This window comes from Caretta caretta, chromosome 3, assembly GCF_965140235.1.
Source record: "Caretta caretta isolate rCarCar2 chromosome 3, rCarCar1.hap1, whole genome shotgun sequence".
NCBI classification, from domain to species: domain Eukaryota; kingdom Metazoa; phylum Chordata; order Testudines; family Cheloniidae; genus Caretta; species Caretta caretta.
This window is the reverse complement of record NC_134208.1, coordinates 123,772,506-123,798,173: the sequence shown is the minus strand read 5'-3', so window position 1 is coordinate 123,798,173 and position 25,668 is coordinate 123,772,506. Positions and strand designations below refer to the sequence as shown.

Genomic DNA, 25,668 nt, shown 5'->3' with positions numbered 1-25,668 from the left:
ATACTCTAAAACCTTTGACCTAATTATCAATTTATTTAATTCTGATTAGACATTTTGATTGGTACAGCATGTTGCGTAAAACTTAGGCTGCTGTTTAGGCCTAAACATATGCCCTTTACCATTTCAGAATCATGTAATTTGAATAAAAAAGTAATGTGGCTATGTGTGGGTATGTGGGTCACACTTTGTGATTAGAGAGCTGGTAGAATTTTAAAAAAATACATGAAAAATTAATCACATAGCTTTGCAAATGATCACATGGGTTTCATTACTGTGTGTTTTCATGTAGATAATGCACATGCATTCAATATTCTTTGTCTCTGCTCAAAGTTGATTTAAATAATATTAGTTTGAGAAAAATCCCTTCTGCAATTTTGAGTAGTTGCTGTAGTTTTCAGTATGTCCTGCTCAGCCCAGGTACTACAAAGCATATGGTACAAAACATCACTCATTGATCTGAGTCCTTCTACAGTACATAGGCACTGCAGGGTGAATCAAGGTTCTTAATTTATTTTATATTTGTAAAGATAGTTGATGCAAAATATCAAGTAAATTTTTTCTGTCAGACAAATCCCGTAGTCCCTTCTCTGTCCTTACTCAAACAAAGTTCCCATTGAACTCAATTTACTCAATAAGGACTACATGATTTGACTCTGTTACAGGACTTTAAAAAATGGAAATTGATTTTATAAAATTCTGATACTTTTAATATTGTTGTGGGTGATGATAAATGCCTATGTAGAGAGTATTTTAAAATATACTCAAGGTTTAGAGAGTATAAATATAGCCAATATCTATATATTTAGACAGTATACTCCACTCATACAACTGCGTTGTAACTCTAGAGTGCTAAAAATATGTACTTCCTTTCTTCAAGTGGCTACCTATTTTGTAGCAGATATAGTTTGATGCAATATTTTTAGCAGCCAGGTAATAACATGTAATATAGTGTGGCAAAAGTGGCCTCTGACTATTTTGCAGGGTTGTGGACTTAGAATCTAAATCATATCTTAAGAGTTCATTCCCTAAGGGAGACTTATTATTTGGGTACGAGCTAGACACCAGAGAAAGATGCAGTGTGCAAACTTTTAAAAATTACTGCCATAGGGAACACAAAAGCAGGTAGAACACTGAAAAACTCAAGAGGGACAAAGTTATCTTTGAAATGTGGCAAATCTTCAAGCTTTGCTCCACCCCTCCCACTCCCGCTTTTTGTTTGTTTGTTTCAGTAGAAAGACAGGCCCAGATGTATCTTTTCTCTTACACTGTAATGGCTGTTTCTTTGAGTAACACACATTTTATAGTCCCATAGTAACTTGTTAGACTAAAAGGGTTACATTCTGCTTTCATTTACATCATTGTAAATCCTAGTTTACTCCACTAAAGTCAATGATGTTACTCAGAATTTACCCCGGTAACTGTGAGCAGAATTTATAGCAAAGAGTTCAAACAAGAATCTGCTTAAAAACACTTCAAACTGTAAGTTGTATTCCTTCTACAGTACCTATGGTCAGAGGTTGCACGAGGACTTCCTGCTGACACATATCTAGAGGCTTCTTTAAACATGGCCATATGTTGCCTGTGCTGTGGATAGCCAGGCTGACAACCAGATATGCCTTCTCCAGTTGTTCACTGGCAGGAGATGGGGAAGTGCTATCCCTATCTTTGTTTTGCCATCTTTCTCTTTTTTTTCTTTCAAAGAAGAGTTAGAAAAGGGTGGCACTGAGGATGGCCTAGCTCCCACAGCACAAGCAGCCAGCCCACAGCCATGCTTACAGAATTCCTAGCTGCACTGACGTGAGCCAGATAGACTCAGAATTAATGAATAGTCTTCGGAGACTCCTGGGGGAGCCCTCACATACACCCTCCGATTTGCAGGCCCTCATCTTAGAACCCCTACCCTATTCTGTTGCTGAAGAGATGTTTGTTGGCTTTGCTCTTTTGCTGCCCAGTTGTTTTTCTGTCCAGTCTCTTGCTTTGGTAATCATAGATATGTAGGGCTGGAAGGGACCTCTAGAGGTCATCTGTTCCTTCTCCCTGTCCTGAGGCAGAACCAAGTTCACTTGTAAGCATGGGCTAGATCAGTGGTTCTCAAAACTGATCCACTGCTTGTTCAGGGAAAGCCCCTGGTGGGCCGGGCCTGTTTGTTTACCTGCCGCGTCCGCAGGTTCGGCTGATTGCGGCTCCCATTGGCTGCAGTTTGCCGCTCCAGGCCAATGGGGGCTGAAGGAAGGGCGGCCAGCACGTCCCTTGGCCCGCGCCTCTTCCCGCAGCCCCCATTGGCCTGGAGCGGCAAACTGCAGCCAGTGGGAGCCGCAATCAGCCGAACCTGCGGACGCGGCAGGTAAACAAAGTGGTCTGGCCCACCAGGGACTTTCCCTGAACAAGCAGCGGACCAGGTTTGAGAACCACTGGTCTAGATTTTAACCTGCGCTTAAAAACCTCTAACGATGAACATTCCACAATCTCCCTTCTAAATACTGTTCAAGTATTTAACTATCCTTCCATTTAGGCCAGGCCTACACTAAAACTTACATGGGTATAAGTGCGTCACTCAGGTGTGTGAAAAACCCACACTGCTGAGTAATGCAGTTATACTGACCTAAGCCCCGGTGCAGACAGCACTATGTTGACTGGAGATGCTTTCCTGTTGGCATAGTAGTGTCTTCACTGAAGCACTACAGCGCGTGGCTGCTCCAAAACTTTTCCCAATATCTAACCTAAATCTGCCTTGGAGATTAAGATGAGTACTTTGACATTTGTATTTCTGCTGGTATTAACAACCATTCTTGAGTAACACAGAGCTGAATTAGGCTCTGTATCTCAAGAAAGCACTTGTGGCAGAAAAGTTACACATTATGTTCTCAAGATTCAGTAGTTTGAGGTGAGGCCTAATTTTACATCTTCATCCTGTGTTTTGAAAAAGGTCAGACTGGGTGATCAAGCATAGAATCATAGAATGTCAGGGTTGGAAGGGACCTCAGGAGGTCATCTAGTCCAACCCCCTACTCAAAGCAGGACCAATCCCCAACTAAATCATCCCAGCCAGGGCTTTGTCAAGCCTGACCTTAAAAACCTCTAAGGAAGGAGATTTCACCACCTCCCTAGGTAACCCATTCCAGTGCTTCACAACCCTCCTAGTGAAAAAGTTTTTCCTAATATCCAACTTAAACCTCCCACACTGCAACTTGAGATCATTTGTCCTCGTTCTGTCATCTGCTACCACTGAGAACAGTCTAGATCCATCCTCTTTGGAACTCCCTTTCAGGTAGTTGAAAGCAGCTATCAAATCCTCCCTCATTCTTCTCTTCCGCAGACTAAATAATCCCAGTTCCCTCAGCCTCTCCTCATAAGTCTTGTGTTCCAGTCCCCTAATCATTTTTGTTGCCCTCCGCTGGACGTTTTCCACATCCTTCTTGTAGTGTGGGGCCCAAAACTGGACACAGTACTCCAGATGAGTTCTCAGCAATGTCGAATAGAGGGGAATGATCATGTCCCTCTATCTTGCTGGCAATGCCCCTACTTATACATCCCAAAATGCCATTGGCTTTCTTGGCAACAAGGGCACACTGTTGACTCATATCTAGCTTCTCGTCCACTGTAACCCCTAGGTCCTTTTCTGCAGAACTGCTGCCTAGCCATTCGGTCCCTAGTCTGTAGCGGTGCATGGGATTCTTCCATCCTAAGTGCAGGACTCTGCACTTGTCCTTGTTGAACCTCATCAGATTTCCTTTGGCCCAATCCTCTAATTTGTCTAGGTCCCTCTGTATCCTATCCTTACCCTCCAGCATATCTACCTCTCCTCCCAGTTTAGTGTCATCTGCAACTTGCTGAGGGTGCAATCCACACCATCCTCCAGATCATTAATGAAGATATTGAACAAAACCAGCCCCAGGACCGACCGTTGGGGCACTCCACTTGATACCGGCTGCCAACTAGACATGGAGCCATTGATCACTACCTGTTGAGCCCGATGATCTAGCCAGCTTTCTATCCACCTTACAGTCCATTCATCCAGCCCATACTTCTTTAACTTGTGGCAAGAATATTGTGGGACACTGTGTCAAAAGCTTTGCTAAAGTCAAGGAACAACACGTCCACTGCTTTCCCCTCATCCACAGAGCCAGTTATCTCATCATAGAAGGCAATTAGATTAGTCAGGCATGACTCGCCCTTGGTGAATCTATGCTGACTGTTCTGATCACTTTCCTCTCCTCTAAGTGCTTCAGAATTGATTCCTTGAGGACCTGCTCCATGATTTTTCCAGGGACTGAGGTCAGACTGACTGGCCTGTAGTTCCCCGGATCCTCCTCCCCTTTTTTAAAGATGGGCACAACATTAGCCTTTTTCCTATCGTCCGGGACCTCCCCCGATCGCCATGAGTTTTCATAATCCTTTCTGGTAACATATGAATGCACAGGGATGGAATGGGTAAATGAAACAAACTTGTGAATTCAAATATTAAGGAATTAAGGAGACTGAGGTGTTTGTCATGCCTGTATTATTATGAGCAGGTGGCTTCCCCACCATGCTCCAAACACAGTGCATGTAGGATATAGCAGGCTTTACCCCTTTCTCCTTGAGGTTTGGTTTAATTGAAAATAGGAACTGAAAAAGAAATGACACAAAATCCATCTCAAGTTTTCCTTGTAGAAATGGCTACTCCCAAGATTCCTCTCCCAGGATTGTTTACTCACACAACCTTTTGCTTTCTAAAGAGTCACTCCAGGCACACATTACCAGAGTGTTACAGTTATGAAACTGTAATACTGAGATACCATATTATGACATGCCAAAAGAAACAAAACATATCACTCTGGTCACAATGTATTTACATTAACTGTTACTAGAATATTTATTATTTGAAAATTTTTAAGCATCATGGCTTGCAGTGGGGAGGAGATAAACTTGATTTCTCTGGGAAGTTAAGAAAAATCCCATCTTATTGAAGCATCACTACCTATTAGCATGCTAATCATTGTCTAGGTCTTCAACTCAGACACAATGAAACTAGTCATAATGAGTATGTAGGTGTCATACGAGAAAATTGTTCAATTTCGTGGGGAATGTGGACTAAGTGTAATTGGTTTAGCCCTGGAATCTTAGGGCTTGACTAGCGATGTATGAATTGCAGAGGACACAAAACTGTTGTTCTCTAACTAGCCCATGTGGACACAGCTGGCACCAATTAAAAAGGTACCCTAGTTCATATTAACATAGTCCTCTTTCACACAGAACTAGGTTAACACAATTTGGTGCCTTTTTGTTCACGCCAGCAGCATCTAGGTGAGGCAGTTAGAGCGCAACACTTTGGTGCAGTCTGGAATTCACACCTTGTAGTCCACACTGTGCACAGTGTGGACATAGCCGAAGTCACTTTGGTTTGGAATTACATTACAGTCTTGGAGTTATAATATATCCCCTGTTCTGGCAGGGATTTTCTGCCCATCTGCATGAATTTCATTGCATTACACTGAGTTCTTGTTTTTTTTAAAAAAAGGCACAACATTCCTGGAGGACAAGTGGAATTTTAGTGCTCCAGAACTGTATTTTTGTTTTTCAAGGTGGGACTCAATATACAAACACAGAATGGGTGAGACTATAGAATATGGAAATGACTGATTAAGGACCCTCATTTGCATGGAAGTATATTAATGACCAGTGTAGCATCAGTTTAAATTTTGGGCAACATACTGGATGAGCCTGATCCTGCACCAGTGAAGTCAATGACAGCTTTGGCATTGACTTCAGTGGGTGTACATTAGGCTATATATGTCTAAGGAAATTACTTTATCAGGAAAAGAGACTTTTTAAGGAAATGTCAATATGACTATATCATTAGATTAGCTATTTCTGTATTACTTTTTTTTATTGCATATGTGCCAGAGCTCAGGACAAAGCGGGGATGAGAATACTGTTCAATCACTAGGTTACAGTCAGTGTTCCATCTATGATATATAACACATAAGGTGTGAATATTTGCATGTTTCAACTTCAGATTTGCTTTCCATGAGCTTTCATTTGAGTAAAACTTAATTGCTCAAATTTTCATTTAAAGTGAACATGAAATAAGTACAAGCATAGACTAAAAAAATTACTTTAAAATTTGAGCTAATTGTTATGGAATTTTTTTTGGCAATCTTTGAGCTATAACCAAGCATGTTTCTGATCAGAAAGGTACATTCCTCCCAGAGGAGGGAAGTGATCCCACAATGTAAGTGGTTATGCAGGGACAACTTATGCTGTTAGAGTATTGCAATGCAATTTACATGGTGTTACACCGTACAATCATTTGGAAACTGAAGCTGGTATAAAACACAGCAGCTTGAGCAAGGCATCTCACTAGGAGCCCATGACAACAGTGCTCTAGCATCTGCACTGGCAGCCCATTGGTCTTTGGTGTTTAAGAGGTTGATTATGACCTATAAACCCTAAATGGCCTAGGACCAATCTGCCTTTCATTTGTTGTACAGGAAAGAAGAATTGTATTCTTTTGTGAACAAGGAAATTAAGAGGAACTGGCTATTCTTTGTTAATGTTAGCAGTAATTTTGAGTCTTCAGTTCAGTGATGCAGTAATAGATAAACTTTATTCATTCTTGTCACGGATTAGTTTTTTAGAGCCTAGAATAATACCTCTGTATACTAAGACTGTATCCTAGTAGTTTATTCACAAAGGAGAACCCAGCTTCTGTAGGGAGTGATGTAGATTTTGTCTCTGAATCAGAACTGAAACAGTGCCCATTATGGAGCTAATGGCATTGCATCATTAAAGAGGCCTTGGCACGATTTCCATGAGTAGAAAGAGCTGGAGGATTTGGAATCTTTTTCAAATGCCAGTTCAGGTTCTAATATTCTGTCTGCCTACAATTCCTCCCTGTAACTTCAACTAGATAGGTATACTTTAAGTCTGCACTAAGCAGTTGCATTGTGTTGCTACTTCCAGTTTGGTGATTGGTTAATATACAGTTTGTAAAACACTTTGGACTCGTCGAGAATGACAAGTAAATGTCACAGTATTGTACTTTACTCCTTCTCAACAGGGTGATCAATTAGCTACAAGCTTATTTCACAGAGATCACTGGACAGTTGTTATTTGGTAACTTATTTCTGTCAGTGGCCTACTGTGGATGGTGGTAGGACCTTTCTGTTAGTCCGTTACAAATCAACTGAAAGCCATTACATAGAGTTAATGATTTTTCAGTGGAAGATGCAGTTTCTGTAAAAGTAAAATTCTGTGAGAGCAAAGTTTGATTTTGCAGAAATTTTATTTTTCCTTTGGAAAAACTGAAATGAAATATTTAATTGTGGGTCAGTTTGACCTAAATCAAAATATTTTGGGTTGTTGTTGTTGAAGTAAAATGAAACATTTCTTTTCTTGTCAGGTTGACATTAAATTGCATCTGCTTAGAGCGGCTGCAGTGCCGTATGAGAGTTGTAGTTCAGATGCTTTGTGCCCCTCTTCTCGTCTGTTACCTGGGCTCCTTGGCTTGGCTACGCCTCTTGCCTCCCCTCTGACTGAGTCACATGTGTCAACACAGTGCATCATGGGAGAAGTCATCCTGCCAGGGAGCCCAGCCATACAGAAGAATGATGGTATGAGGCCCCATGGTAATTTATGCAGATGAATTTTAGTGTCAACCTGACTCAAAAGGAAACATTTTGATTTGGAAATGTTAGAAACTTTTTGTTTTGGTCTAAATGTCAATAAAATGTTTTGACATTTCTGAATTGAAATGTTTTTGGAACTTCTTGTTCTTCAAACAATGTAATGTTTTGACTTCTCAGAAGGGCAACAATAATGGAAAACAAGAAATCTGTTTCGCAATTTTGAGGTTTGTTTTGGAGAGCGAGATTCACCCAGAATAACCAATAGTCCAGTGGTTGGGGCATCCTATGTGTTGTGGGAGACCCAGGTTCCAATTCCTGCTTTTCCTGATTGAGAGCAAGGACTACCTTGGTTCCCATACATCCCAGATGAGTGTCCTAACCAGTCTTTCTCTGTCTTTGGCTCAATGAATATTTAATTATTTATACAGAGTGAAACAGCTCCAACAAGAGAGATTCAGAACAAGGACTTGAACATAGGTCTCCCACTTCCCAGCTGAATGTCTTGTGTACCCATTGAGGTATTGGCTATTCTGAAGTGGGTGTCTCTCTTTCTCTCTGTTTGTCTGCGGTTTTAACTAGAAATTTCTTCTGGAAAGTTTTTTGTTAAAACTGATATATTTCCCTGAAAACTTTTGGTTTTGATTAATCGGCATTTTTTAATGGGGGCGAAAAGTTTCGTTGAAAAATTCCTGAACAGCTTTACTTTTCTGTCTGATCTGGTATGTAAACAAATGTCCAAATATTGGAATTCTCACAGGGTGGAAATTCTGATTTTTGCTCAACTCTGCCATTAAGTCCTGGTCCATGCCTTCATTCTTTGGTCTGATGCTTTTTTCTTAAATTTGCCTCCATGCTTCTTCCCAACTCCCATAATGGCTTCTGCACTCTATTTGTGAAGTTTGACCTCTAGTAGACCTACTGAGAGTTGCATAAATAACTTAATTAGTTAATAGGGAGCACTGCAGTTAGTTTAGCAGTATATAAGGGGCCTGATTCTGATCTCACTTAAATTGTTTGTAATTTATACAATTCCACTGACTTCAGTGAAGTTATTCCTGATTTACACTTGTATATGTGTAGGATCAGAATCAGACCAGAATTTTTTTTAATGGAGAAACAGGAGACTTCTGGTTGCTCCTAAAATGTATTCTTTAATCAGTTAAAGGTCTACAGTTTCTTAGACCAGAAAGCCATGATTTGTTTTTAAATTTGTGTATTATTTCTGCAGTGGGAAGAGGTGCACATGCTTTCAAGTATATGTTAACTCTGACTTTTTTTTTAAAATGTGCCGTGCAGAGCTGGGATGGGGAGAACATGCTTTCAGCTTGCATAAGGCAGTATGTCCTGTATTCAGAGGAAAATAAGGCTATTCCGGGTTACTTCAACCTATTCCTGTGTGCTAGGCCAGCATTTCTGTGTATAAGTTTTCAATTTCCCTTCCCTGGACAGAATACACAGCATTTACCCTGCAACACAGTGTATTCTGAGCCTGTAATGTCAGCCTGGAATGAAAAAAAAAGGGAAATGTTGCTCAGTACGAATGTACGCCCAAGATAGAGAACATTCTTTCTGACACTCCCAGCACTGACCTGCCCAGGAAGTGAGTTTTGGGTTCCCCGTACGGACATTTATATCTCTACCACTTGAGTCATTAGGACATCCCAAAAATCCTATTTTGTGTATGTGCAGTGGGTCACACTTAAAAAGTTCATTGCATTTTGAAAGATTTTACTGGTTTGATAGTGATTCCTATATTTAAAATGGGGAGTTTTGTTGGAACCATTAGTATCTTTTAAACTAGAAAAACTGTAAGTTTGACCTATGTGTGTATGTCTGTTCTTCTTTTTCTGCAGCTATTCATTTATGCAGATGTCACAGCATTCAGTGTAACCAGAAACTTTGCTGATGCTTCCAAACAAGGAATTGCATTATCCAATTCACTGAATTTATTGAATGATGATGCTTATCTTGGACATCTAAAAGACATTGTGAACAGTTGTCATATTTGCAAAAAGAAAAGGAGTACTTGTGGCACCTTAGAGACTAACCAATTTATTTGAGCATGAGCTTTCGTGAGCTACAGCTCGGATGCATACTGTAGTATGCATCCGATGAAGTGAGCTGTAGCTCACGAAAGCTCATGCTCAAATAAATTGGTTGGTCTCTAAGGTGCCACAAGTACTCCTTTTCTTTTTGCGAATACAGACTAACACGGCTGTTACTCTGAAACCTGTTGTCATATTTCTATTTTTTCTCTCCCTTCCAGTTACACCAGTTTTTTCTGAGATTTTGCCTTTTGATACGTAAGGGTTCTTGCAATGTTTAGAACTTATGAACTTGAGGCCAGATTTTTAAAGGTATTTTAGGCATCTAAAGATGGAGACAGACACCTGGTGGGACTTTTGACAGCACTTAGGGACCTAACTCTTATTGAAATCAATGGAAGTTAGGCAACGAGGTGCTTCAAAAAATCCCACTAGGTGCCTATCTGCTTCTTTAGGCATCTGAAAACCTTTTCAAATATGGTCCTATGTGCCTTTGAAAAATTGTTTACACTATCAACAAAGTTTGATCAAACCAGTTCAGGAGACTAACCTTAAATTATAAGGGTTTTCAAAGTGTTTGTTCACTGTAAGGGGTCTCTTTAATGTATCTGTGTAACTCTCATTAATTAATTAACTGGAATTACCTGTGCACTTTTAAAAGAGTATCCACTGGATACTGATGATTTAGGATTTGGCTGTCAGTCAAACAATATTAATCATCTCTTTCCAAAAAAGAGAGCTTAAAATATTATGTTGACGAAATTGTGTTCTTGTTCAGCCTGGGTCTTAAGACTTAATAGGCTCTTTGTGAATGAACAAAGATGCCATCAATAAATTTATACTAAAATATGTTAAGTGCACTCTATGATTTCTGATGAAGTTATTGTGTGAAAGGTAGAAGAAATTTGGACTAGTGCTTTCCAACAAATAATTTGCAGGCTAAGCATTTTTCTCAGTTTAACTATTTGTGATTATGAGGGATTAGATATATTTTTACTGCAAAATGAAAATACAGTGTATTCATGGGCCACTCAAATATTTGCTTGTGGTTAGAATGAGTGTACTTCCACAATTCTGCTAGCTTCTTAAACCTTGGCATGGAGATACTTTGGCTTCTGGAAGAGAAGGAAGGGAGATTTCTGGTTTCCTGGTAGTTAACATCAGTCATGCCTACAGTATGTGTGTTGGATTAGTATAATGAGCTATGCTTAACAATTCACTTAAATATTACTCCAGTTTTTGTTTTAGCATTTCTGTCATCAAGCCCTTCCCTGTTGTCAGTTACATTGCATTGAGAATGTGGGCGCACTTCTTAATTTGTTCTCTTCTCATAAGACTAGTACTGGCATCCATAAGAATTAAATGAGGGAGGATTGCCTAGTAGTTTGAGAAGGGACCCTGGAGGCAGAACACCTGAATTCTAATCCAAGATCTTTTACTGACTCATTGTATGGCCTTGGCAAGTGCCTTAGGGCTAGAGCTGGTCTGGATTTATTTTAATACGTTTCTGCAAAAAGTTTCAGTTTATCAGTTTTAATGAAACTTTCATTAGGAAAGGTTCCTCAGGTCCAGGATGGAATCTCTGGTCCAGGATAGAGGGATGAAGAGACCCCAGAACTGGCAATAGTCCAGTGATTATGGCACTCATGAGCGAGAGCCAGCTGCAAGTCCCTGCTCTGCCTCATTTAGACCAGGGACTTGTACACATCTTCCCACATCATGGTGAGTACTCTCACCACCCAGCTGTTAGCTATTCTGAACTGGGCTGCTCTGAGTCTCTTCTGTTGGAGTTGTGCCACTTTGAATAATTAAATATTCACCAAGGAAGAGGGATTGATTTAGAACCTGGTGGTTAGCACAATCAGCTGGGGTGTAGGAAACACAGGTACTTGAATCTGGATCTCTGACATCTCACATGAGTGCCTTAACCATCAGTCTATATAGTCAGTCTTTCCTTCTGGCCCAATAAATATTGAATTATTTCCACAAAATGGAATCTCTCCAACAGGAGAGATTGACTGACTCTTTAGAGCAGTAGGAAACTCATGATGGGTGTGAGAGAGTCAGGTTCAAGTCCTTTTAAGGCCTGGTTCCTTACACAAGTTTTTTTAAAATAAGTTAATAATAAGTATATCCTCTGGGATAGGTTGAATTAACTACAACTCCTTTTATTTGCCAAGATAATTTCTTATGTAGTGGATCATTATAAGTTTTTTTTTGAAGAAGACATGAGGTCTTCAATTCCAGATAACTGGAATTCACTCTTACCATATCATTCCTCCATTACTCTTCCAAATCACATGGCACATCTGCAAAATTAAATTTCAGTTGCATGGATTTTTAGACATTCTGATTCAATAATGTTCTGTAAACCCCACAATCATTACTTGGACATCTTCCATCATAGAAACTGAAAAAGCTTTAATGAGGATATAGTATAAGAAGCCATATACTACTCTAAAGGACATGTGTGCTGTGTTCCTATTGACTGTATTTTGAAATTCTCTATATTGTGATTGGGTACATAAAGGCAAAACTTTCGAAGTACAAAAACTTTAATTGTTATCTAGAATTTTAGAGGTAAAAAGTATCTAAAATTTTAGATGGAAATCATAATACATATTATACAACAGCATCACCATCACCATCATACAACCACTGCAATGTTCTGGAAAATGTAAATATTTATCAAATTCTGAAATTAGCTAAAAATCTGAAATCAGCAGCTTCTCCAACTGAAAAATTAGACTGGGAATCAAAATAAACTCTTACAATGGAACATCAGTTGCAACTGATGTCCCATCATTACAGTAGCAGATGTCTGCTATTCGCTTGGTCTACGTAATTTCTTGTTTTATATTGGTTTTACTAATTCTCTGTTTCCCGTCTATGAAACCTATTGGTTGAAGTAACTCACCAGGCTATATCTCTACTTTTCATACAATCTCAGTGAGTGATGCGGTTATAATGAGGTTTTTCTATGTAGTGGTTTTTTTTAGTCTCTTTCCTCACTGTGAGCCTAATGGGCACATTCAGACTCATTATGAAAAGCAGTCCCACCAGCTGAATGGCAATAAACTCATGAGCTTGTTTGCCGGGCTTCTCTGAATGTATAAATCAATTGCTGTAGCTCTAAAATGATATGGCTAGTCTGGTGGTAACTTTCTGCATTGAAGGAGTATGTATGTACTGGAGTTATGTACTACAGGTATTTTAGTGAACTCTGAAAAAGACCACACTGGTACAGAAAACACTCAAACATTTCAGCTAGCAGATGATTTCCCTTCCATCATTATTTTCTGTAGAATTATATCTGTGGGAAGCCAGTCTGTATGACTGTGTTTTACTGTATAGCAGGGAACTATCTGTTCTTATGTTGTTCAATGCATCCTTGTTCTAACAAACATCTGTATTCCCTGCATTTATTTGTTATATCCGGTGGGAGAAGAACACATAGGACACAAAGAGTATATATGGCTGCCCAGGATAAGACTGAATTGAAAATCTATTGTATCACTTAGTGATTACTCAGAATCTTGCCTAGTTAAGTCTGTTTGTTGTTTCTGTATGCTCACTGTAATTTAATATTGCTGTCGGGGGGGAACATACACTTTTTGTTATTGGTCACTGACTATTATATGATAGGAAATCCCTTACAGATCCTTCTTTCAGAATGATAAATTACAGCATTAAAAGTTTCTCTTTAAAATGAAAAATATACTAAAATGTTACTGTACCATTATGTCAATAGTCCAGGGATTAGAAAATCTCCTCTTATACCATTTTAAAATAGATCTGACTTGAAAAATGCTCACTTTCTAAAATGTTTTGGTTTTGGTCAGTGTTCGTCAGGTTCAACTCCAGCCATGGTTTCCCAGTGGAGGTTGATTCAGACACCAGCATCTGCCAGCTCAAGGAGGTGGTTGCTAAGCGACAGGGAGTTCCAGCTGACCAGTTACGTGTGATTTTTGCAGGGAAGGAGCTTAGGAATGACTTGACACTGCAGGTAAGTCTCCCTTGGTAGTTTTGTTTCTGGGATGCTGCCAGCTCAACTGCTTCTGTCTCTAATGCTGCCAGTCTGACATTCATGACTGAGATCTAATAGAATAAATAGTGCCTGGGGATTCCTTGAACTTTACTCCACACTGCTTCATTAATTCTGACCTTCTTAATTATGCATTAAAACAGCAAGCAGGAAGGATAGGGAGAGAGAAAGAATATAAGAGCAAGAGAGAGCAAAAGAGAGCTGTGCTTAGTGAATAAATGTTTACTGACTACAGGCGCAAGCTATGCACAATTTCTGTATCTGCTCAATTTCTACCTTTTTATTCCATTTGAATCTTAATGAAGCTGAATGAATGTGAATAAATTCTTCCAAATCAGGCTGCTCAGTCATCATGTTGTGCAATATTTGTAACCCAATTGTGACCCCTGGAGGATAGTTGTAAGGCTGCTGCTGTCTGTGTGTGCGTGTGCACGCTGATGGAGGGGTAATATTTGAAGGCCTGTTCACAGTAGCCAATGAGGTTTCCCCAAAAAGCACTGAAATCACAAACCTGTAGTTTGAAAGACTAGTGAGGAGGAGAAAGATTTATAAGTGGCTGAGTTCCTATTTGAATTTCATTTCCTCCTAATTAACTATTCTGATAAAAATAAAATGCAGAATGAATGGAGAGGGAAAAAAGAGCATAACAGGACAAGTAACAAGACTCTTTTTCTGATCATCTCTACCACTGTTACCAATATTGCCACTCTCATTTCATAAGCTTCTCTTTCTTCCTATGAGTGATATTTGTGGAGATGGCAGCATTTGCTGGGGGAAGCATAAGAACATAGGTTTAAGACATTTGAGAAATCTGGAAATAATATATGTATCAGCCTCCCAATACAAAACTAGAGATTGCTGAGTTGTTAGAACTACTATCCTGGCAGTGACATCAAAGAACAATGAGGTGCATTCTATAGCGGTTCAGGTGACTACATAAACTGTCCCCCACAGGAACAACTCTTTCTATTTTAATGAGCACAGATTAATTGGCACTTGTATTTTCAGCTGTGTGGGGGACATTGCTGTGCACAGAGTGGCTGCTGTATCTGGTTGCAGAGAGTCACTACGATATTGACATCCTATCACTACATCTTCATGGGCATGATATTTATTGCTTTGTCAAATGCTTTAGGGAGTTTGGGCACACAAAAGAAACTACAGAATGCAAATTGCTGTTGTCATTCTCCAGGGCATCTCCTGCTGATAGTGTTGATGCACATAGTCGTCATACATAAACTGCTGTGCTTTGCTTTTGGGTGATTTGTTTTTACTAAAGAAAATATATGGGGCCAAAAATGTTTTTAAGGTGAATTGAAAAGCCAGTTCCTACGTTTAGGGTTCTGTAGTACTGTCATAAATATAAAGGGAAGGGTACCCACCTTTCTGTATACAGTACTATAGAATCCCTCCTGGCCAGAGGCAAATCCCTTTCACCTGTAAAGGGTTAAGAAGCTAAGGTAACCTCGCTGGCACCTGGACCCAAAATGACCAATGAGGGGACAAGATACTTTCAAATCTGGAGGGGGCGGAACAAAGGGCTTGTCTATCTGTGTGATGCTTTTGGTGGGAACAGATCAGAAATGCAGCCTTACAACTCCTGTTAAGTTAGTTAGTAATCTAGCTAGAAATGCGTTAGATTTCCTTTTGTTTAATGGCAGGTAAAATAAGCTGTGCTGGATGGAATGTATATTCCTGTTTTTGTGTCTTTTTGTAACTTAAGGTTTTGCCTAGAGGGATTCTCTGTGTTTTGAATCTGATTACCCTGTAAGGTATTTACCATCCTGATTTTACAGAGGTGATTCTTTTACCTTTTGTTTAATTAAAATTCTTCTTTTAAGAACCTGATTGATTTTTCATTATTCTTAAGATCCAAGGGTTTGGGTCTGTGTTCACCTGTACAAACTGGTGAGGATTGTTATCAAGCCTTCCCCAGGAAAAGGGGTGTAGGGCTTGGGGGGATATTTTGGGGGGGAAGATGTCTCCAAGTGGTCTCTTTCCCTGTTCTTTGTTTAAAACGCTTGGTGGTGGCAGCATACAGTTCAAGGACAAGGCAAAGTTTGTACTTTGGGGAAGTTTTTAACCTAAGCTGGTAAGAATAAGCTTAGGGGGTCTTTCATGCAGGTCCCCACATCTGTACCCTAGAGTTCAGAGTGCGGAAGGAACCTTGACAGTTACACTTTAAGAAGCTTCTAAACCTTCCCGCACATGCTGAAGTGCTTGAGATTATAGTGGTGTTGTCAGGTTGTTTCAGGACGAAACGCAGAATCTGTTACTGGGGTCTAACTTTACTCAGGGAATCTGTAACCCAACTTTTTGCAGGGTAAAACATGAAACTTAAAACCTAGATGAATAAAGGAAGAATTGATTTTCAGATATTCAGGGCTGCCAACTCAGATTTATTTACACTGAGATGCCTTCAGTCAGGTTAATTTTAAGGCAGTTTTAAAGTTATTTACAATAAGCACAGACACACCAAGGGGAGATGTGCAATCACATCACTTCAAGAAAATCACAGGGAGGTGTCTCAGGAAGGTAGAATGGCTCCTGAAGTTCCTGAAAATGCACAGGCTGAACATCCAATACCACACCACAGCAATTTGCTGTCAGCTCATAGGAGTGGGGGGAACCATGGCCCCATTCCTTTCAGCTTTGCCACATCCTATTATGGGTGGTATGGATTTCTCCCTGCATGCCCCCTGAGCACAGGTATTGAAATTTGGCCTGACCCTTACATGGGCCATGCAAGGGTTAGGGTGGGAGCTCTATCCCTGCCTCCCCGCATTAATCTATTTAAGGCCAAGGCATATTAGCCATAAGGACTGGTTTTTGGAATGTGTTTCAAGGTGACATTTGAGGTGCTGTTCATAGTTAAGGGGTAAATGTATTGCTGTGGAAAGCTGGACCAAAACTCTTCGGCAAGGCCTCTGGCTTCTGTAGTAGATGGGAAGTTCAACAACAGTTTCAGGTACCATTCCAAACTTCCAGTATTTAGTGAATTCTAATGATTAATACATCAGCACGGTTTAGTATATCCCTGCATTTTCCATCCATACTGTGTGTGTGTGTGTGTGAGAGAGAGAGATTGTAGACATTTTCAGGGCTGAAACTAGAGGTTTTGGTAGCTGGGAAGGAACCAACTGGCAGTTCATAATCATAGAGTTTGAGGCCAAAAGGGACTGCTAGATCTTCTAGTCTGACCTGTACATCACAGGCCACCAACACCACCCAGCACCCACACAATAAACCCAACAATTGAAATGACACCAAAATATTATGAGACTAGACTATTATGTGGCATAGGCAGAGAATAAGAGGGACTGATGTAAACCAGCGCCCAAGGACTGCACAATGGTGGGGAAATCATTAAGTGTGATGTATCCAAATAATCTTGGCAAGTGACCTGCACCCACATGCTACAGAGGAAGGCAAAAACACCCTCCCCCTTCCAAGGTTTTGGCAACAGAGGGCAGATAAAGATATTTGGCATGCCCAGCTGGATGCTTCTGCTACATGCTAGTGGTATATTTACTGTTGATTATATGTGTGTGTGTGTATACATACACACACATAGAGAGAGGGAAAGAGAGATGCAGCATATACATTGTCATCTCAATTTCAGAGTTAACGTTCTATTGAGATTAATGGGTCAATTCATGTGTCTCTTAGAGGTATTGTTTCAGGCAGACTCATGAAAACAATGTAACATTGGTTTATATTCAGCTGAAGATTTTAAGGATAATGCATTTGTTTTGCAACCATAAGGAGTAGAAACTTTTTTTTTAAATAAAGCTTAGATTCTGCAGAAAGAGTTGGGTATGTCAAGGAATCATGGAACACACAGGAGCTCTGCTCACAGCCTTGAAAGAAGGACGACAGAGATGAGTCCAAACCAAAAGGGAGTTTGATCTGAGTGGGAGTTCATTGCTGAGTGCCAGACTGAGACATCAACTAATGGTGGTAGGTGTTAAAAAAGAAAACTTTCTAAAAGATACCTTAACAGTGAATGGAAGTCTGCCAAGATGTGGTGACAGAGTGCTCTGATCCTAGTAGGTTCTAACCACGGAACAAACATTTCAGATAGGAAAGGATGCAAGGTGGCTGATGTGGAACATGAGCAATTGTCCACTTTATGAATGAAGACCATGAAGGCTGTATATGTATGAAGTACACTCCTTTTCTTTTCTGAAGAGGGAGAAGGAGGAGCTGGAATGGTAGTTGAGGTGTGTTAGAGAGAAATGAAGTTTCTGAATGGAGACGGAAAGGAAATTATCATAAGGAGGGAAATAGCAGATCGACACACTATATGGAAAATTGAGGCATGTGACATTAAAAAAAAGAATAAAAGATGCAGGAAGGGCAGGAGAGAAATATGTATGGAGACACTTAATTTCAGTACCTGCTATAGGTATATTGTCCTCAACAAAACAGAGCAGAATCGGACTACTAAGCACTCAACCAGTTATTAACAGACAAGTAGTGAAACTGGAGCCATGGTAAAAAAAAGAAGTAATCCTGATTGGTGACTACAGAGTGGGAAATGGGGCTTAAAAATCTGAGGGTCATATGAAGGAAGTGGGACAGTCAGATGCCTTCTGGCAGCACAGCAAATGATGTCAGAATAAGTGACTGATTAGCTTGAAAAATGCTAAAGGAATTCTTACTGATTCTAGTAAGATGTGGTGATAGAATGACAGCACTGAAAGAGTATTCAGTAAAATCAGGAATTGTTTCAGGGAGCTGATAAAAACATAGAAGATGGGGTGATGTGAGATCCTTTTTATTCCAAGCATGAGAGAAGGAAGGGATAGACTGCTACTGGATGCACCAAAGAAATAAAGAGAATGGTTTTGGGGTTCATGGAAGATTGGAATGCTGTGATGAGAGGTGGCCGTTTAGAATTTATGATCTCCATTTCAGCAGATTGGTTAGAAACCCTTCTGGGTTCAAAATATGTAGCATTTATCAAGTGAACGTCAAACTAAACAGGAAATGAGAAGGGGAGGGACACTTTTGCCCAATTCAAACTATCTGGCATTATTATTTGTGTAGTGTCTAGACCCCTTCCCTCAAATGAGATCAGATCCCCATTGTGTAAAGGCTTGTGCATACACATAGTAACAGAAATTCTCTAATCTTACAATCTAAATGGACAAGAGAAACAAATTATGGGTTGTGAAACAGGCATAGAAAGGTACAGAGACTTGCTCAAGGTCATACAGCAAGTCAGTGGCAGAGTTGGGGATAGTGCAGTGTCCTTTCCACTAGACAGTGTTGTCTCTGCTGTTTTAACATGCACAAATAAACAAGATGCAGTGCTCTCAAAAAGAAACTAAAGAAGAAGTATATTAACGTTACAGTATTAATCTATACATAAATGCAAGGATTATGGGAAACAAGAAAGAAGATCTAGAAGTGTTACTAAATGATGGTTTGTGAACTGGTGGGCATAACTGAAAACTAGTGGGAAGATTCTCATAACTGGAATGGCAACACGGATGATTGTATTGTATATAAAAAGAGAGAAAGAGGAAGTAGAGGTGGAAACCTGATGCTATAAAAATGATGTTATCAAGACACAGTTTCACAATAGCTTGGAAATAATATGTTGTGTTGTGATTTTCATGCAGTTCCAGAATATTAGATATTAAAGTTCATCTCAGGGATCACCTGGATCTACTGAAAGCATCATCCAGTACTATAGTGTAAAATACTTAGCCATCAGAGCCTGCCAACAAAGCTCACAATGGTGGACCTCAGTTTGCATATCATGTGCTTGAAACTTTTTATGAAGATAAAGAGTGTGCATCTTGTCATATCAGCACTGTTGCATCTAGCTAACAACATCCAGCTAAATCCCCCGTCGCTAGCCTCGGGGTTACTAGACTGTATGAGGTCAGCCAGAATTTTCATCAAAGTGGACCTTTAGGAGGCTTACAACCTAGTGTGCATGAGGGCGGGAAATGAAGGGAAGATTGCCTTTCAAACCTGCTATGGGCACTTGAAATATTTACTGATGCCATTTGGTCTGACCAGCGCTCCTGTAAACTTTCAGCACTTCATGAACGATGTATTTAGCAATGTCTTGGACCAGTATGTGGGCATCTATCTCGATGGCATACTTGTGTTTTCATATAATCCTGAGCAGCATAGATACCATGTTCATTCCATCTTGGGAAGACTACATAAATTGTTAAAATGTATTTTTCATTAATCCTCCACAGAATTTTTGGGTAATATCCCTTGCTCTGTGGGCATTAAGATGGATCCCCAGAGGTGGAGACTATCCACAGCTGGGCAGTGCCCAGGTCCCCCCAGAAGTTACAGTTCTTCCTGGGCTTTGTGAATTTTTACCAATCGTTCATTCCAGGCTTTTCAGGGTAAATAGCCCCCATGACAAACCTCCTCTACAAGGCCACCATATTTGTTTGGCTGCCTGAAGCTCATCATGCTTTTGAACAGCTCAAGTCTGCTTTCACCACTGTCCCATTCTAGTACATCCAGACCCGGTCCAGGTATTCATATTGGCTGCTGATACCTCCAATGTAGCCAATGGGGCCATATGTTAGAGGCATGTCCACAGTCAGTGTTGCAGCCCTGCACCTACTACTCACAAAAAGTTACCCCACCAAACGGAGTTATGAAATATTACATAAATAACTGCTCACAATTAAATCAGCCTTTGAAGAGTGGTGCCATCACCTGGAGGGAACCCAACACCCAGTGGAAGTCTTTTCTGACCATAAGAACTTCGAATATCTGCATAAGGCTTGAGCCTTGAACCAAAGACAGCTCATGTAGGTATTATTCTTCTCTTGATTTGATTTAATCATCACCTGTCACCTGGGAACCAGGAATGGGAATGCCGATGACTTATCCTGAACGGTCAAATATTACCAGGAGTGCAAAGAGCCTAACCAAGAACCGCCCTGTCTCCTAAAACCTCACAACTTCCTTAGTGCCATAATACCAAGACTTGCTTGATGTAATTGGATCTGCTTTGTGGGATGATCTGTTAGTCCAGGAGATGATGGAACAGCCTGAGCAAATGAAAGTCAGAACCGAAATGCAGTGCTTCACACAAGATAGGATCACATACCTCAATGGGCACATATATATTCCACTGGGGTTTCCCTGGCTAGAAGTGCTCCATCTCTGCCATGACACTCTGTTGGCACCATTTTGGCCACCTTTAGACTTACCGCACAGCTTCCTGTTTCTTCTGGTGGCCCTGTATGCAAGCCAGAGTCTGTAACTATATTGACTCTTGTGACCTGTGTGCATGCACCAACACTCCACAAACTAAGCCTCTTGGCACCCTAGTATCGCTGGAAACTCCACTTAGACCTTGGGCCTCAATTGCCATGGGTTTCAGAGTGGGAGTCCCTGACTCTGACTGTCAAACAATGGTTTTGACTGTTGTAGACCAACTGACTGAAATGGCAGACTTCATATTCCATGATCACCTGGCCTCTGCTGAAACAATGGCTCAACTCCTAGTGGTGAATGTTATCCATCTTCATGGGTTTTCACTCTATCACCTCGGGCAGAGGACCACAGTTTGTCTCACGATTTTGGTGTGAAACGCTCTAGTTAATGAACATATGAACAGGCTGTCCCACAAGCTAGACCACCAGTTCCTTGGATCATTCCATATTGGTCAGCAAATCAACCCTGTCACCTTGAAATTGCAGCTCCCTTGATCCCTTAAGATACATCCTGTTTTCCATGTATCCCTTTGGAAGACTTACACAGAGGACCCTTTGCCCAACCGATCCCAACAGACCCCCGCTTGTCCAGGTCCAAGGAGACCACACTGTCTTTGACTCTAAACTGCAGAGGGTAAGACTCTACTACCTAATTGATTTAGAGGGCTATAGTCCTGAAGAGTGCTTCTGGGAACTTGCTGCCCATGTCCATGCCCTTGACCTGGTAAAAAGGTTTCATCAAGACCACTCAGAGAAACCAGGGTTGGTGCCACCCAAAGGAAGGGTGCCCTGACGAGGGGATAATGTAAGGATCCATGGACTAGAACCCAGGCTGCAGAGCCTAGGACAGCTGATGTTGCCACTGAGAGGGCATGCACAGCCACATCCAGGAAATATTGTGGCAATTACGCGTTGCGGGAAGTACTACCCAAAGAGTCAAGAGTGGCAGAGTAGCCAACCACACTATTTAACCCTGGAAGCTGCCCCAGGAAGTTTTATGGGCAACCATACAGACTTCTGGTGGTGCTGTGACTCCTGATCACACCTTGCCTTCTGATCTCCAGTCTTTGACTCTAGCCTGGCTCTGACCCTGACTGTTGCCTTCTGATTCTAGCCTGGCACTACCTTTGATCTCTGGTCTCAGACCCCAGCCTGACTCTGACCCTGAATCTTGCTTATTCATCCTGGCTCTAGCGATTCCTCCAATCTTTGTTCACTGACTACTGTATTGTGGCCATCCTTGATGTGTGGACACTGTGACCCCTAGGCCAGACCACCTACAACCCAGTCCCTTACATTCCGGAAGGCCCAACCACTTCAGATGGAAGTGGATACAGGAGCTGCAGTACCATTTGTATCAGATGCAGTGAGTCATAATAAACTTTTGTTGTAGTCTATCAAAGTTGTGTTGTAGACATTCATGGTCTTCAGAGCAAATTTGACTTGAATAATTGCACATACTCTGCATATGTGTTTGATCCATATATGTCTGTTTGTATCAGACAGTAGAGTGTAGAATCTTTCCTTCCCATCGTGCTCAGAATGAGTACAATCTTGTAGTTACAATTACAAAATATTTAAATTATTTCACGGCTCCCTGTTTTACTCAGATTCCTGAGTTAACATATTGAATAAAAACTGATCAAATGATGGAGATTTATAGGAGGGAGAAACATAAGAAGTAATCAAACTAAAAGAGGCATAGGAGTGATAAGAGAGTGGACATCAAATTCTATACATTTGTAATGTGATATGGCAGCAGAAAAAAAAAACAGTGCAGTTTTGGGCTGCATTCCCAGACTCATCACCTTATAAAGAAGGAAGGTAAATTCCTCTCGAAATAGCTCTGGGAGTTAAGCCTACACTAATACATAGATTCGGGCACCTCATAACCAGAAAATAAAAGGTAAATTGGTGCCTTAAAAACAAACACAAACACACAGCCACACACACACATTATGGGGTTGGAAGAACTAAATATGTGTATTTGGTCAAGTGATGACTAAAGTGGGAGCATAACAGTTGACAAATAGTTGGATAATGTTAACACCAAAGATGGAGAGGATATATTTAATGTGGTACACAGATAGTATAGAGATGAAATTAAGAAAGGGAAAATGGGGACTTAACACCCATAAAATGTTCTTAGCAGTGAGAAGTTTTTGTCTGAGGATTTGATACTCAAGGGAAGTGATGGAAACCTCAAAGCCTGGGATCCTTTACATCTAGACTAGAACAGTGTACTGTAGGGAATACTCTTGCACCAATGGGGAGATTTATTATATTATTGTAGTCTCTTGCTGTTATTTCTATATGATTCTGTGATTTTTTTTAAAAAAATGTGAATTATTCAAATTGTTACAGTTCGTGACAATCCAGAATATTTGCTTTACCATATGCTTATTTGTAATTTTTAAGCTTACACACATATAGTCAATAAATGATTTGGATGCTTGATCTGTTTTTTGTTTGTTTTTTTTAATAAGAACTTCCTCATTCACTTTAATTGAAAATGTCTATTGGAAGCTTAAGTGGGTCCTGGCTGATTACAAAGTTTCCATTGCAGACAAATTTGCACACACAAGGAAACTCAGAAGTATTCTTGTTAGGAACAGTCTTGCTGGAAAAAAAAATAGATCAAGAGAACAGAGATGATGCATTATGACAGCAGAGGTCACTTTAAAGGAACTAACATTGAGCAGGGTTTGAGGGGGAGAAAAAGCCAATTGTTTTAGAGGGAGTTATCAAAACAAAAATGGTATATAATTTCTCTGTCAACTTTTGAGATCCCTTAGTAATCATTTATCATTCCCAGGAGTTTCCTCATAAGTGTCCAGACCCAAAAAAGGCACTAATGCAAACTGTAATAAAGAATCAGTAATGAGCAGCATAAAGCAGATGTGCAATTGTCTCTCTTCATCTGGAGCTCCTGGATCCGGAGCTTGTTAGCTAGTTAATTTTATAGTTAGAATTAGTTAGTAGTTTGTTAGATAGCTGTAAATCTTTGGTTTGGAGAGGGTGGAGCTGAAGAATATAAAGCCCATTTTTTATAATATGCGTGTCGTGTCTGGCATTTTTCCAGCATCTGACACACATACCAACCTGGCATGTTTGAGAGAGGGACACTCACCTTCAAAATGCTTGATTTGTTCAACTTTTACATGAGCTAAAAAGGAACGATGGAACAGACAGTTTTATTACAAGAAGTGCTGTCAGGAAAACCACCCAGAACCGAGCAAGTACAAGGTCTGAACACGTCTCAGAGACCAGCATCATCTCTGAGTCTGGAGGGAAGAAGGACAAACCTTCCACCTCAGTACACATTACTAAACGGTCTCTAAGTAGGAAGGATTCAAAGAGGAAAACTAATGTGGTTTCGGACTCTGTTTCCTGAGCCATTCTACTACAAAAGCACACAGTTGTTATGGTGAGCATGAATGCTCAGTCCTTGTTGGTGTCAGTCTCTTTGCAAACAGCCAGTCAGTGAGAGAAGGATACTTCTGACCCGCGGGTCTTCAAGCGTATCCTGGGTACATTTTCTTGTGGTAGAATCAGGAGACATTCTTCTTCAAATCCAGTTGTGTCAGATTCAATGAGCCAGTTCCAAAAGCAAGAGCTAAGGAACTGATGATGTGAGGAAAGATAAAGATGTGATAACTCAATATCAATCAAGGACTCAATATCAGATGCATTTCTAATAAATTGGGATCAAGGCTTAGTGTATGCATTTTCCTCATTCAAAGACAGATAAACAAAATAATACAAGACAAAGCCAAGGTAATTTTAATAGCACCAGTTTGGGCCAGACAACAGTGGTACCTGGACTTAATTCACCTATCCTGAGCGTTAATCAAACCTCAACCACTAGAACCAGATTTGTTGACGGGACAACAAGGGATGGTCTGTCACCCCAATCTTCAGTCTCTTCATCTAACGGCATGAGCAATAAGACTCCGGAATTATAGAAAAGTCTTGTTCATTAGAGGTGTGAAATATACTGCTAAATTCAAGGAAAGAGTCCCCATGAAAATACAAACATAAGAATGGCCATACTGGGTCAGACCAATGGTCCATCTCGCCCATACATCGCCCAGTATCCTGTCTTCTGACAGAGGCCAATGCCACATGCTTCAGAGGGAATGAACAGAACAGGGCAATTATCATGTGATCTATCCACTGTCATCTAGTCCCAGCATCTGGCAGTCAGAGGCTTAGGGACATTCAGGGCATGGGGTTGCATCCCTGACCATCTTGGCTAATAGCCATTGATGGACCTATCCTTCATGAATTTATCTAATTCTTTTTTTAATTCAGTTATAATTTGTTAGTCATAAATGAGAAAGATTTTTATGGTGGGTTTTCATGTATGATATAGAGCAGAGATGGGCAAACTATGGCCCACGGGCCACATCCAGCCCACGGGACCGTCCTGCCCGGCCCTTGAGCTCCCAGCCAGGGAGGCTAGTCCCCGGCCACTCCCCTGCTGTCCCCCTGCCCCTGCAGCCTCAGCTCGTCGTTCAGCCAGCACGGGAAGGGGCTGCACTGTGGGGGCAGGGGAGAGCAGGGAGGGAGGCTCACCTGCAGCCAAAGGGGAGCAGGTGGGCGGTGCGGGTGGCACGAACACAGGCAGAGGACTCAGGAGGAGCACCAGGCGGCCGCGCATTTGGCCAAAGAGAAGCGGCGCTTTGAAGGGGAAACGTCTGCTTCTCTCTGGCTGCGTGGCTGCCCCTGCTCCTCCTGAGTCCTCCTCCCCGTTCGCA

General features: G+C 40.8%; 1 protein-coding gene across 4 annotated transcripts in view; it reads left to right on the top strand.

Moving 5' to 3' along the window:
- PRKN (parkin RBR E3 ubiquitin protein ligase) overlaps positions 1–25,668 on the top strand; it is a 1,262,808-nt gene that overhangs the window by 251,001 nt on the left and 986,139 nt on the right. For all 4 annotated transcript variants that reach the window (XM_048844067.2, XM_048844065.2, XM_048844069.2 and 1 more), the window contains exon 2: positions 13,498–13,661. In XM_048844067.2, the coding sequence (XP_048700024.1) occupies positions 13,498–13,661 (164 nt within the window). The remainder of the gene's footprint in view (positions 1–13,497; positions 13,662–25,668) is intronic.